At 36.0% G+C, this 15897-nt stretch overlaps 1 protein-coding gene across 1 annotated transcript in view; it reads right to left on the bottom strand.

Moving 5' to 3' along the window:
* Window positions 1-15897, bottom strand: part of LOC128496406 (putative leucine-rich repeat-containing protein DDB_G0290503) — a 208103-nt gene that overhangs the window by 56986 nt on the left and 135220 nt on the right. The window contains exons 26-27 of the mRNA XM_053466019.1: window positions 12315-12482; window positions 10137-10304 (exon numbers count right to left, since the gene is read on the bottom strand). Of these exons, the coding sequence (XP_053321994.1) occupies window positions 10137-10304; window positions 12315-12482 (336 nt within the window). The remainder of the gene's footprint in view (window positions 1-10136; window positions 10305-12314; window positions 12483-15897) is intronic.

Here is a 15897-nt window from a genome sequence, read left to right as displayed (position 1 = left end):
TGTTTTCTCTACTGGGTCATTCAACTGATGTTGTCTCTAGGCAAACACATTCTGACACATAACAAGTAATAAAGGAAGAAAACCAATGTGTCTTGCCTCTTCCACACTTGCTGATCATCATCCTGATATATCAGCGCCCCAGCGCCCAACTACAGTTAATATAAATATTAATACTCAGATTAGATATTCAGTGAGAATGAGCTCTAGACGCGTCACAAGATGCGGAGAATGAATGCAGCATTATTAAAGTGTGGGTTCAATAAGCAGCAGCAATGCAATAGTAAATCCTTGTATGTATATTTTTAAAAGACCAAATCAGGTTGCTATACAATATTTAATATAGATATATCTTGCCTTTTAAAAGGGCTCCCAGTCCTTCCTCTGAGCAGAACACCAGCATGCAGCACCTAATCACTAGTCATGAAGGTGGAACCCTACCCTTGCTGTGCACACCGCATTACACACTAGTATGCATGCATACCTCCCAAGTGTCCCTCTTTGGTACTTAGATCCCTCCTTCTCTTTTTCTTCCCCTGATGTCCCTCTTTGCTAGAAGTATAATTGCTGGGTATTAGTGTATCACAGTGTTCTGCAGCACTTAAAACCACACCAATGTGTTTAGAAACAGCAGAATATGTTTTTATACATTAAATCGTGTATATAAAACGTAGTATTCCTTTAAAAAGTAAAACCTCATCCGCTAGCAACACCTAACCACCCTCTCTAAAAGTATCCCGTTTAGCAATCAGAAATGTGCATGGAATCATCACTATACCTAGGAGCCTTCCTGGTTGGACCTGGCGTCTCCAGGTGAGGTCTTGCTTCCCTGGGTCTCGTGGTCAGTTTCTTCTTTCTCCAGGAAAAGGAGTGGTATTTGGCCACACCTACACTTCCACTCACCACCAACTAAAAGCTGTTTGGGGCTGGCCCTGCCTCTATTTATGACTAGCCCCACCCCTACATGAGGCTACTTCATCAGAAGGAGAGCTTCGGGAAGTCTATCCAGGGAAGTTCCCAGATATGATTATTTCACATCAGGAGTGAAAGATACACTTGTATGTATTTACAGCTAAAAAAATATGTAATTTCAAAAATATTACATTGATTTGAAACTATTTTTTCAGCCACAAAAAAAGGTTTCAAAACAAAGAAACCTAAAAAAATAATAGTAATAAACTGCATTTAATATCGAAAAGACAGGAAGATTAATGCTAATCATATAAAAATGATAAGGAAGTGTCAAAAAGAACTTCAATTTTTATAAACTGTGATTTAACTAATCGGTGCAAATCCTTTGTTTATTTTGGCGTAAAATAATTAGTAAGCGCAATATCACTTTGTAGATAAACCATTAAGAAAATGTAACCGGGATCCGGTAAGAAATGCACAACGTAAGATAAGTCTCTGTTTGGAGAACAGTTATACGCTGATCCTAATATTTTAAATTAAACAGATCAGTTTGATTTCAGGTGCAGTTAGCTAAAGTACCCGACTGAGTAAATCATTACGTAAGAAATGGCAGGACGGTAAATGAGAGCATATTGAACTCCTGATTGTATGTGTCAAGGAATACACATCCGTAATTCAAGCTGCCGTGGTGTTAATACTGCTGCTGCCAGACTGACAATAAATACGTTTATAATTGACATTTTAAGATGTGTTAATATCCTGCACGAGATGAAGAATGTGAAATACTATTTACATATTTTCATGATGGCAGATTACAAACGTGATTTGATAAAAATTAAACATAGAGAAGCTAAGTAATCAAAAATATGAATTATGCATGTGTTAGAGAGCAGAGGCAATCAATCCCAGGGCACAGTAGTTTTTACCCAGTACTTATACCTGAGGCATAAGGGAAGGGGGTCAGGTGAAAATAGGAATAGTCTTCAGCATGGATCTTCTACTTTACTATGAATTATCCAGGGGATTTTAGTTGTAATCAAACATAAAAATGAAAACAGGAATTTTCAAAAATTATCTTCTTAACAGTATACATAATCAATTTTGTACACACAATTTCCATTTCATACATTGTCCTAATATGTTATTTGCATGATATGCCAAGGCTATGCTTTTTTGGTTGAGCATCTTTAATATTATAGTAAATGATGGAGATAAACGAGGATGTACACGGCATCTAATAAATAAGAATTGCTGCTCAAGCTTAGTAATAGTAAAGCAACAAAAATAAATTAATATTTTGCCGAGGGAGTCTCCCTTGGTCTGGCAGAGCATGCTAGGATTTGCGGTGTGCAGCCAGAGGTGGCACTATCATAAAAACACATTAAGAAGCTGCTTAGGCTCTTTCAGAGGATGCAGAAGGAGAACAGATCATGAGTTTATCTCATCAACTAAAGTACGTTGAATAAAGTTATTTCACTATAATGCGTTGTTTTCAAATACAGAACATATATAATAGATAATTCCGGTAAACGTTGGAGCAGGAGGAGAGCTTCTTCATTTCACTTGCGTCATTGTGTTATTCTGAATTACCTAATTAATTGTTAGTGATAAAACTTATCATATGAGTGGCCAGAAGCGAAACTGTACTTAAGAAACGACATAATTAAAATTGTTGAAGATGACATTCTCGTTAAATGTCTACTCGAGCTAAACTGTTACAAAACTTGGCAGAACATGCTGTGTGAGCAGAGAGCACTATTACAGTTTTCTATCAAGTCTGACGGCACTCCGGATTTTGGGCTAAGGCTCTTAGATTACATTTTTTGTTCATTTCAGAACTCTAATACAGGGAGGCTAAAAACCATCTAAGGGAAGACACAGTATTAACCTTTTGTATTTCATTTAATTTAAAGCTGCAAACCTTCATCCTGACTGCGCGTTTTACAATTATAAACCAATATTTATCATACGGACACACATTCCACTTATAGGATGTGACAAACGTGATTTACTTTCACAGATAGGCTTATCAGAACCCATAAAATGAATATGAAGTCTTCCTTGTGCTTTCTATAAACTATTGTGTAGACATGTAAAAGAAGCATTTTCATACTCAATGGAAGAAAACATATTTATATATATTTATATATATATATATATATATATATTTTTTTTTTTACTGTGGAACACACTGTAGCATGTTAATTCGGCATTAATTATAGCACATGTCAAACTGTATTTCCGTCAAAGCATTCTGCACGTCTCGAGAGCTTCCTTAATGACAGTAATTATAGGTCATAAACAGAGTCGTCTAAAATTAACATTTCTCTCATGTCTTGATAGGAAAATGTAAATGGCCACACTGTACAGATGTTTTGATTAGTAAAATTTACACTTCCTTTTTTTTGTTTCAATGCTTGTCAAATTTCACAGTTCTAAACTTCTGGGTGCTTCATACAGCTGCCAGAAAAAGAAAGTTAGAGGTGTATCCAAACAGATTCGAAGAAATCATTACAAGTTCAGGCTGTTTCTAGATGCATTGAGAACATCCTTTTTTTTTTCTTCTTCAGCTGATTACTTTCTTAACTCCATGACTATTTCCTCCAAAAAAATAAAAAAAAAATTAAAAAATCAAACAGAACATTTGTAGCTAAACCACACGTCGTCTCCCAAATTTTAACATATGCTGCTATGCATAGGCATTGACCACTTTATTTGAACAGTGCTGTAAAAATTTGTAAAACATTTTTGTTAAAAAAAAAAATCTTACCCAAAACACAACTACCAATATTATTGTAAAACAAATGCTAATACCATCAGCCACCCGGGGAATTAGAAGAAATTAAAAGGCGAGTCACTTGGAAGAATAAAAGGCCTGCACCTTAAGTAATAATGAAACTAATACTTGACATTCATCTCCCTGGAAAAATAATATTAGATAAACTTTTGCAAGGGCATTCTGAGCAGCCAATCCGCCGTTATTAATAATTTCCTGTTTCTATATTGGAAGCTTGCATTATCTGGTCACAGTCACAGTAGACCTGCACAGATATTTAATAAAGCTGCCATTGGTAATCCTCTCTGATTACCTATAAGCTTCCAGCTGTACTGCACACTGTGCTGGAGCTCCATAGAAGGACATCACACACTGTCACCTGGTATGATGTTTGACAGCTTATTCTGCAATATCAAGCCAGCACAAAATTGCTTTTTCCAAATCCATCCCTAGTTAATAACTGAAGGCAATAATGGTATTCAGCATGCGTAATATACTGAGAAGGCAAAATGAGGCAACAGAGAGAAAATGATTAAAGACTGACTATTATGAAGAGGAGATCAAACGCTGAATTTTGAAACCGACAACAATGGTTCAATTACAACATCATGCAGAGAGAGCACTACGAGCCCGCGCTGCGATTCTAAGAAACACACACCGAAAATTCCACCGTGTGAATAAAGGATGCATTCTAATTTCAATCCAAACAATGCAATGATACATATTTTCTTACCTTGACAAATATACGCTCTCTGAATCTCCCTGAAGGAGGACTATAACCTATCTTTTGATGAACTGCCCACAGTTCTAATTTATCTATACAGTACATGCATAATAGACTGTACAGGATTCTCATACCCTAACATACCAAAAATAGAAAACATCAACTATGTGCAAATTAATCTGCTGCAGACCACATATTCAATTACATGTAGTTACATATCTACATCTCTTGGAATCTCTTATTTAACCACTGCATGGGAGCATCCGGGTTTATGCGGAGCACTGGGTTCTTCGGTCATAAATGGGCCTTGGAACGCTCAGGGCTTGACCTTGACTCTCAGGGTTTTTGCTTCAATCTCAGGGTGAAGGCACAATCTCAAAGGGCCACACAGTCTGGAGTTGATTCATTTATACATGGATCTCATGATACCCAAGACTCCTAATTAGTGATTTTGCTTCCAGTATGTCATGGCTAATATCCCAGTTTGAATGCATATAACTCAAATAAGTATATCTTTAAATGACCAGTAGTCAAGGTTCCCATGGGATAGGTATTAGAGTCATTTGATAAACATACTATATATAATGAGTCACTACATAGAATGTGCATGATGGATCATTAAACGGTTAATATTTATAAACTCTCCGTTTATTAAGCAATTTCTCAGTTGTTGTCATAAATCAGACCAGGAAGTTAGAAAAGAAGGCCTGAAAAACCTTGGGCCAAGTTAGTAGTTGATAATTCTGTAGTCTATGGTACATTTTCACAGAATATGATCAGTAACAGAAAAACAAACCAGGCCATTATATGGGAGTGTAATGATGATACAGAGCAAAACATGATGTATGTGACAAAAAGCCAAGGGCGCAGAGGCACCATGAGAGCACTTAACACATCAAGGTTTTTGGTTTAGTTTGATGCATCACAAAACTTTTCAGAAATTAGTAATTTCCAAAATATGACTGCAAAAGACATTAGACCGTTACATGTTCTATTAAAGAAATCTGCCCAGAGTCAGAAGTAAGCACGGCGGTGTTATTATTAGAAATACATTTTAGCAGCATTAGCAGATTCCGTCGTTCCTTTACAAAAAGGGTGACTGCAAAATTAACAATACTATGAAAATTGGCAATATACAGAATTAACAGTATCGCTAAATATCTAGTGTATCCATATGATTGTATATCCAGTAGCATTGACTTCTCAATATAAACAATATCCACTGTTTTTAAATGTCTGTGTTTGAAAAATATGGGTTACTTTTACTCATCTTTGAAATTTAAAAGATTCCAGGTTCACAAAATAAAGATGTGTCCATCATTAAAAAAACAAAAAGACGTAGAAGGTTCTAAAGCGGTAGAATTTAATTTTAGCTTCCATGGATGCTTCCTATAATAAGTATTTATTTACAATTCCCGATATAACTGCAAAAAAGTACAGTACCAATTAAATTCAAATATATTCTGGCCAACACACATAAATCAAGGCACAGTGTGAAATAAACAGAAACAGATTAAAGTTAGCGCTAATGTAGTTCTCTTAATATAGGCAAGTTTGCCTTTTTTATGGAAGATGTTTATTATTGCTTTCTGTGAAACGCCCCATAAAACTATACTTTGAACTTGAGAAAGTAACTTGATGCTATTACCACGTAAACAGTTTTTAATTAGTTAACTACAGACGTCTTCTCCCTCCATCTGTCACGCTTTCATCAGACCTCAATCACTGCCGTACAGGTTGCAATTTCAGGAGCCATGCTGTAATTCTGCAATAATGTCAATCAACCTGTTCCTCCCTACTCTGACTGTCCCTATAATACAGGAGAGAACATAGCATGAATCGAAGGGAGAAAATTGCTACTGTACCTTAAGGGGACAGTGGGGAAGTGAGAAGACGATTAGGTTTGAGTGACATGAAGCCTCTCTTATAACGCTACCCAGAACACAGTGCCACTAACGCAATCCAAGTTTCAAAATGTACAACACTTCAGACGAAAATAAAAAGTGTCAATTGTGGAACTAAAAAATTAAATAAATAAATGTCATTAAACGTAAATATATTTATACTTATCTGTCCAACTTTGTCCTTGTTGACATTAATTATACTTACATATATATATATATATATATATATATATATATATATATATATATATATATATACACATTTATATAAACATAAAGCTAATATAATATACTGTATATAATATATACAAAGTTTCAGGTCACTTAGCTGTTTTCATGGAAAACAATGAGATTTTTACCTATAAAATAATTGCTTTTCTAATGATCAATTCGCCTTTTAAACTTAAACCTGGATAAGCGAACACAACGTGCCATTGGAACACGGGAGTGATGGGAGTGATAAAGGGCCATTGGAACACGGGAGTGATGGGAGTGATAAAGAGCCTCTGTACACCTATGAAGATATTGCACTAAAGGGCTACTAATATTCTTGATTCTTGATGATTTGTAGGATAATTAAAATAAAAATTATTTGGAAGGGCTAAGGGATCAAAATATTTATAGCTTGGACGAGAGACAGAAGGGAAGGCATATGATAGAAACATGTACAATAATTAAGAGGGAACTTTATTTCAAAGGTAGAGGAATGCTTTATTTTATTGTGGTAGATGAGTGGAATAGCCTTCCAGCAGAAATAGTAGAGGCCAAAGTGTGGGAACTTGAACATGCATGGGACAGACATATTGCATTAAAACAAGATCAATGATCAAATACAGCAGTCTTTACAGCAGGAAAGGTGGGCAGACAAGATGGGCAGAACGATTCTTATCTTCCATCAAATTGTATTTTTCTATGTTTCTAGCTACATATACATATGTTACACACAAAGATAGATGGATAAATAGAGAGACAGATTGATAGCTAGAATTAAAACGTTAGGCACCATATGGTCAAGAGGTTTTTTCCCCCTCGACTCAATATGGTTCTTTACAAAAATGAACAAATCCCAGCTCATTGCTTGCTAATTAGTACCATGCATACTGGTTCTGTATGAGACATACGTGCTGAAGGTGGATTTCTAGAAATTACACCAAGTCCTTTCTCATTTTTCATCTGATAAGTCTGCCTCTGTCTTAAATTATGGTGTTATGATTCTCTGAAGCCTGCAAACATCACTTACTGAGTCACGACTCTGCACAAAACACCACACCGTCTAAAATTACAGGAGGTTGCGAGTTATAAGAAAGCCTTTGCATTGCAAAATAGTTCTAAACAGGCCTCATTAAAGCCAAGTATCACTTAACAAGGTAGTGGTAAAACGCCCTGCATTTCCCCAGCAGCTTAAACTGGATAATCTCCCCGCAACTGGAATGTCAAACCATTTACAAAGAACCTTGTTTCTGGGCTAATATCAACGAAGACACATTTTAGGGGGAAAAAAAAAAAAGGCTTTGAGACCTATTCAAGAAACCCAGATTCCTTCACCCTTTTCTAATGGCCACTGAGGAGCACGTCACTTATTAAGCGTGATACTCTACCTTAAATTATCGAGCACAGAACCACTGATTCTACGCATACGTCAAAAGTTGTGTTTTATTAACATGTTAGTAATATGACAAAATTATTATAGAGGACAATGGGGAAGTGCTGATAATAGAGCATACAAACTGTATAAACACTGAATTTGCTGCCATATAAGAGCCACTTCGCCCATCTAGTCTGTCCATCTAGTCTACAATATCAAACTTTTCATGGTCTTTGGCCATGTATAATTCACTGTATCTGTTTGCATTTTTCACTAAACGTTAATATTCTATTCATTGTGCTTCTGTTTAAGAATCCCAATTACCTAGTCATCCATGCTTCATAAAGAAGAGCCATCCTGAAGTCCTGAAATACTCAATTTCTCTTGGACCATTATGGTTACATCTATTTGTCTTATATTCAATAGCCTTATACCTATCCCATGCATGTTTAAATTTCCTCACTTTATTAAATTCTAACACTTCCACATGATGATTATTCTACATATCCACTAACCTCTCAGGAAATAAAGGTTTCCGCAAGCCCTTGACCTAGAATTTCTCTTTCCTTGGAATATACTACATTCCTGTATTTAAACCTATTTTATATCATATGCCTTTTTTCCACCATGCTTTGTTGTATGTATATGTGTTTAGCATGTAGTAATCCATGATTCCACAACATGCCCTCTCCCTTAATTTTCTTGTGCTTCACTGTAAGTTTACCCTCCCTTAGCATTCTTGTTCCTGAGTGGAAGTTCAATCAAACATCTCCGCACAGTGCTCGACTGTCTTGAATTCATTGTTCATTGACATTCACTATTTTAGCTATTGATTTTCTATTTAACTGTCCTGCTAACCTGTGTTCTAGTGAATAAACCTCATTTAATTACTATATTCATTTCACATCATTGCTGTCTTAGCATGTGTGAAACATGCATTTTATAAATAAAATATTTAATGAGCAAGATAATCAAATTCTAATTTTTGTGGTATTTACCTATGCTCAACTATGCTCAACATAACTATAAATGGTAAAATATCCAAAACCTTCTTTAGTTTTGCTAATATTCCCCCCACCAAAAAAAAATCAGGTTAAAACATAAAATGTGTAGTATGATGAAGACTTGTCAAGAAACCTTTTTTTTTTTTTTTTTTTTTTTTTTTAATTTTTACATTTAGGGGATTATTTAAAGATCACTATATGATTGCAGTAGAAAGAAAAAGAAAGCACTGGCTGCTTTGAGCCCTTTTTTTCCAGCCCAGAGCTCCTCTTTGCTGTGATCGCAACCTTTAAACAATTCTCTAAAGTTTTTCATTCTGATGATGGGGCAAACATAAAGTAGCAGACAATGTCTGACCTATGTGTGAAGATACAGCTGTTAGGAGTACCTCATCAAATGTGTGAATACCATTTTTTCTTCTTTCCTTTTATCATGGAATAGAGCTTGTACAAATAATAAAGAGGCGCAGTTTTTGTAATCTCCAGTCTTCTAACCTCCCCACAGGGGCAAACAGAAGCAACATACAGTTCCCTGGTGTCAGAAGGAATTAAAGAAGCCCTATTGCTTTACAGGCTTGGGTTCATCATATTATTGTTATATATTTAAACCGTTACTAGAGACTCATTTATTCAGTTGTGTACCCTAAATGGCCTACATGCATTATCTATCCATCTATCATCCCACGTATGTATCTGATTATCAGCATATCTTTTATCAGTTATTTATTATCTATTCATCGCTATATTTATAGCTGGAGGTTTAAAACGTATATTTGATTTTATACTCTGATACCAATAAACTACTGCTCAATGTTGGTACTTGAGGGCCACAAGTTGGCCAGATATTTTCTGTATTCTTGTCTGAAAACAAACAATTAGATGAAATATAGATACCGCTAATTGTGGCCAGTCAGCTTACTTCCCCAAGCTAGCCGGAGTCCCCCTTTTGTTGGTTGTTGCTTTTTTAATATTTATTTTCTGTTAAATACATATTTTTTAAACAAGACAGTCTTGGGAATAAACAAATTGGCAGTGCAAATCAGACACGAGTGTGCCGTCTGCTGGATACACCACTACCCTCTATGTTCTAATATCACCCACCTAGACTTTTACAGCTGGCAGACCAAAGGACTGGATCTGACACACCAGCGATGATGATAGAAAGTGAAGTCAAAATGAGCACCTGCACGTTTGCCCAATGTCCAGTCCAGACCAGGTAAAATGAAACAAACCATACCTTTGTGGAGAGAAGATCTATCTGTTTCTCTGCAGTAGTAAGGTTAACTTGGCATATTTTCAACTGTGCTTGTGCTCCTAAAAGTTCATCTTGACAACAGCTATATTTTTCCTGTCCATGGCGTAGTTCTTCCTCCAGTTTCTTCATGTGGCTCTCTTGGGCTTTAAGCTTTTAAAGGACATGGAGCTACTTTATTATTTTATAAAAGCAAAATGAGTTATATCTATATTATAAAAAGTCATATATTCAAAGTTACATTTATATAACTATGCATCCATTAGTGAGTTTTATAACGTAAACATATAATAAGATAAATTAAAAAAAATGATCCTGACTTGACCGGTAATATTAAAAGCATAAAAGAGCTTCGATCGGCTATATAATATCAGCTGTTTATATTAGTGGCGTCCCAGCCGAAATACTTAAGCTGAGATTTTTATAAAGCAAAAAGTATAGTATTACTATATGCTACATCATTTCTGTGGGGCAAAAATGAAATTTATAAGCCACCATTTCATCTATATACAAAGAAGGGTGCCTATATGTGTATTGCATCGCAAGCAAGGAGGAGGGAGATGGGTGACACATTGTGGAAAAATAATAAGTCTGGTACTGAGGGGTTTGGTGTTTGAGGGCTGGGAAGCGATGGGTTAGTAAAAATATCGGGTATTACTTTCGTCAAGTAGGTTGGCAGTAAAGTTCCTTTTCATATTAGTGGCATATGCGTGGATAGTGTTGCCGTTTGTATGTGGATAGTGTTGCTGTTTGTATGTGGATAGTGTTGCTGTTCAGATATGTTTCAACTACAAAAACATATCTAATGAAACGCACAAGTCAAAACAAAATGAATACAGAGAAATCTATGAAAAAGCTATGCGTGAGAAAGTTGAGTCTGACCAACTGAGTTATAACGCTGGGCTTATTTGCCAAAAATAAAGATTACTGTATTCCCGTGGGTCCTATGCAGAGATCATCTTTTGAAATAGGGAGATGCATGACACGTATGTCTTTTCTTTGATGTGGGTAATAAATCATTTGGGCATACATGCTACGCCAGTATGTTTACATAGGCTAAGCAAATTTCAGCAAAATATCACTTTTTATTTTTTCATCACAGAGGTATGTTACTGAAAATTGAAAACTGCAAAAACAGGCATTTAAAAGGACATTAGTCTTCTGAGAAGGTTGCGATCAGCAAAACATAAGGATCTTGCTTCAGCTCCTATGTATGTTATGAGTATTCATTGAGATTGGGGCAGTCATTTGAGGCAGAAAAACAAGTTTTACCTGCTAGGCGCTGGTTCAACCAAGTTATCCAATGAAAAGACTGAAGCCCAGAAATATTCTCAGCCTGTAGTGCAAATCCAGCCAAGTAATAAACTAATAATACCACCAGCTCACTGGATGTACACAATCTAGTCCTGATCAAAACACATTTACAGAAAGGGAATGCATAGAACACCCATGAAAGGAGAACAGAAAGGATCCAATGTAATGCTAAGGGCAAGCGCTGCCTAAAGGTGGTATTCGTTTAAACACCCTAGTGGTTCTATGTGGAATTGCAGGTAAATGAGAAAAAAGATTAATGTAATGGCTCAAAACCATCTAATCACAGCAGCCCATGGGGTAAATGCCCTCCTGTCCTGCATGCCAACTCTACCCTGCTGATCTTTAGCGCACTCCTCTATGCTCTTGATTTTAAGAATTGCTAACAATGTGGGAATACACGCTTATGTTAACATGAAATAGACTACTTAACATGTTAACAAAACATGAGGTGTCTATCCCTTAAACTAATGCTACTAAAGCTGTATTGACATTAGAGAAGGAAGACATTCAATATTATTGTTACCAATGTACTTATTAATGTGTGATGGAAAGGAAGGCCATTAACCTAAATTCATCATATTTCTACTTAAAAACACACACACCAATTATGCATGATTATAGTTGGATACTTTCTTCCAACTCCATGGACGGAAACGCCCGTTTGACCTATTTCCTGCCCACTCCCTGACTCCCTGATTGCTCCACACCCACTAAATTGTAACTGATGCTAGCCCTGCCCCTACATTTAGCTAGCCTCGTCTCCCTGAAGGAAGCCCAAAACTCAAAAGACAGGCCTGCGTCAGGGACGTACATGATGAGTGTTTATGGTATGAAGATCATGATGATTACCATGTGAGCGTCACTTTTCCTTTTGGCCCTTAGGCTTTGCACTTCAGACTCCATGTCAGAGCTCTTCTTCTGTAAATTATCAATTTGTTTTTGGACATCTTGGTGATGACTCTGCTCTAGACTCAGTTCCTCGCGCAGACATTTGACAATTTCTTCATACTTTTGATTCTATCAGTCAATTTGTGGGGAAAAAGAAGGACTTTAAATACTTTGTGCAAAACAGAAAACAAAACACATTATAGCGGCATTCGGATAATTTCTAACAATTAATACATATACAAACAGAATATGGTTGTGGGATATATCAGGCATATCTAGGTGATAGGAATACCGTTTTTTTGTTTAAGTAAAATGTAGGAACATGTTCATGCAACTATATAATTAAAATCAAGCCAGAATGTGGATATGGAGAAGAGACGTGTCTTTGCGTCACACTTTGGCCACACCACTAAAAAGAATTGGAACAGTAAACAATTCCCCTTAATATGTAACTTCCCACAAATTCTGTATTACTATGGTTACTTGATGCTCACAAATTATACGTTTGATGGGGATGTTTGATGAGGAAATTGAAAAAGTCTCTGTTTTAAATGAAATGGAATATGTGGGGATTTTTATAACAAAATTTAGTATGGTAAATGAAACCATTTAAAGAAAAATAATAAGTTAACAATATATTGTTCATTTAGACAAATTGTAACAGGGAACAGAAGTCTCCTATTAGGGGACTGTCTCCTGAAAATTGTAACAGCTAGTTCTCTTACCTTTAATTTAAGTGGTACTTGTATACCCGTCATTTATTGATCATGCGGCTTTAAAATATCTAGTTTATTTGACTAGCTACCTTAGCGTTCATAAATAGGTTGGTAAATACCCCCTTACTGGGGCAGTCATGTCAAGACATGTGAGAAGCGCTTGATTTTTTTTATATCACAACTGCCTTCTGATATCATCACCAGGTTGATTAAGTGATATCGGTTATTCAACCTGGGCCATGGGGCATGCAAGTTGTCTGTGCCAGTTCTCCCACCTATACACACACACGCAACTTGATACATGTGTGTTGCTTAATTTTTTTTTAAATACACTTGAAGCTTGAAAGTAATGTAAGGAAATTTTACCTCCCTGAGAGGGTGATAGATAAGTGGAAAAGTAGAAATGATTTAATACAGTGAAGGAGATTAAACATGGATGGAATAGACAGAAGGACATTTTGAATATAAGACAATAGCAAACACAGAGTAAGAAAAAACTTGAGCAGGTTAGATGGGCCGGATCAGTTCCAAATTCTATGCTTAAAATATTTTAACCAGCCTTTTCAAATAATAAGGCATTCTGTTAAAATGTATTATACAGACCTACTGAAAAAAACAGTGATTCATTGAGATCTTTTCCCCCTTTTCAAGGCACGATCGGGAATTGCTTCAATCTGGGATTTTGTCTTCTGGGCCAACAGCAGGGCTGAACTTGATAGACTTGTGCCTTTTCCAACCTAAGTTACTATGTAATTTTGGAACATGGAACTGGTGTTTTCCATGACTACACTTTGTTGTAAATGACCAGAAAATGGTTAAGAACCAGTACTTGTTATCACTTGATATCACTTCGACTTTTGCCACATATTTTGCTAGGAATTCTGGTCAGTAAACCTATGCAATATTAATAATGGATGAACTTCTGACCTGCAATCAACATATTGCCAAATGCTCTACGTTTGACTAAATAAGACTTTTACAGATTTTATTTGGATCAAAGGGCACCATACATACACTTAATTTATGTTGATCAGGACAATAGACAAAATGAAATTGATATATGTTGACCTTGACACAACAAAGAAAATATATTTGCATATTTCAATCTTGATTAAGTCTCCAGCGCTCTTCTGGTATGGTCATTAATTAATATTATGGCAAAAAAATGTTAAATACACATTTAAGGCAGTATTTTTACACATACTGTAGATACTTGAATATAATAATTCTAAATAATAAACTACATTTTATGCAAGGGTCGGGGTATTTTGCACCTGTGTGTAATATATGTCTCCTCCAAGTGCCTTAATAAAGGGGGAAATAATCCTCTACCTGAGGTTTTACTGAGAACTACAGCATACAAATGGTATTATTATACATTTCTGACAATGGCAGAAAAACCAAAGTAAAATTTGTAAATATTCAAAAATATGTAGAAAATCAGCAATATTTGGTGCATTAAGGAAGTGGCTGCCATATATAAAGATGCTTTTTAGAGAAAACAAATACTATCAGAATGAAATGCCTTTGAAAGAGCATATCCAGCTTAGGCAATAACATTCAGTAAAGTGTTCCAGCGATCCAGTCATATGTCACTGGCTTAAGGCCACAGAGCACAACACAAAAACAGAAGGAAAATGATATCCAAGGGATAGTTACATAGGATGGCTTGACACCATATTAAAGAGGTCTTGCCATACATTCAGCCACATTGAGATGATAAGCCATTGTTAGTACCAAATAGGGCATTGTATTTCGCTGATAAGCTGAATCCTTTTTAAAACAGACCCAGAGAGACAGCTAATAAACAAGAACCAAGTGAAGGCTGTGGGAAGCCTAAGACCCTGACTCTACGTTTGGACAGTATCATCATATGCTGCCAAAGTATATTGGTCCTGGACAAGAGATTTCAAGAAGTTGATGATGTCATAGCTATACATCCCAGGGCTTGAAGTTGGGAGGTGACTGAACTGCTTCTAAAACACCAATATGGTTCATCCTCCCTGCAACATCCATTCTTATACAATCAATCTGATCTAACATAAACCACTCTGGATTTGTTGAGTTATAAGGAAGGTGGTCTATGTTAGATCTTCGGGCAAGCCGCAAAGGAAAATCCTGATTCATCTCCTGAGGAAGCCGGTTGTCTGGTGAAATGCGTTGAGAGAGAGGGATATATTGGGAAAGTTCCTGCTGCTGGACGGTGGACTTTCCTGTGCCTGGTTTAAAAGCTGATTACCTCGTGCACGCTTTTGTACATTGCGTCTGTTCCACAAAGAATTATTTTATGATGAGCGCATTTATGTCCTTGGAAATGTGAGTGCACTACTTACTTGCAGTATTGCTAAGCCTTATTTGCATACAGAGTCACACTATTTTTTTCAAAAATCTTTTTTCCCCTATGTGGATGTGCGCCCCATTTGGAAGGATTGTATAGATGTTGGCTTACTGCAAGCTGTGGCTGCCACAAGAGTATCATGCACACATGACTTTGTACAGTAAATATTTTAGAACCTGATAATTTCTGTGCATTCTTTATACTTTCACCACGGAGCATTTTGTATGCATTTGGAGAGCTGTTCATTGAGCTTATCGGTTTAGTCTGTGGCTCTATATGTATTTTTTTTAATGTTAGAATTAAGGTTTTAATGTTCAAACAAAAACATATTTTTCTCCAAAGAACTTTCCCACAAAGGTTAATAAAATAAAAACACTATTATCAGTCCTGATGTTACTAAATGCAATGTTTATTAAATGCAATGTATGTTAAACCTGGAATGTTATATGAATAATGAGGATTTTTAAATTATTAAAAAATTTTGTGACAA

Source organism: Spea bombifrons, chromosome 5 (assembly GCF_027358695.1).
Source record: "Spea bombifrons isolate aSpeBom1 chromosome 5, aSpeBom1.2.pri, whole genome shotgun sequence".
Classification (NCBI taxonomy): Eukaryota; Metazoa; Chordata; class Amphibia; order Anura; family Pelobatidae; genus Spea; species Spea bombifrons.
Note: the sequence above shows the minus strand (reverse complement) of the source record. Positions and strands in the feature narration are given on the sequence as shown.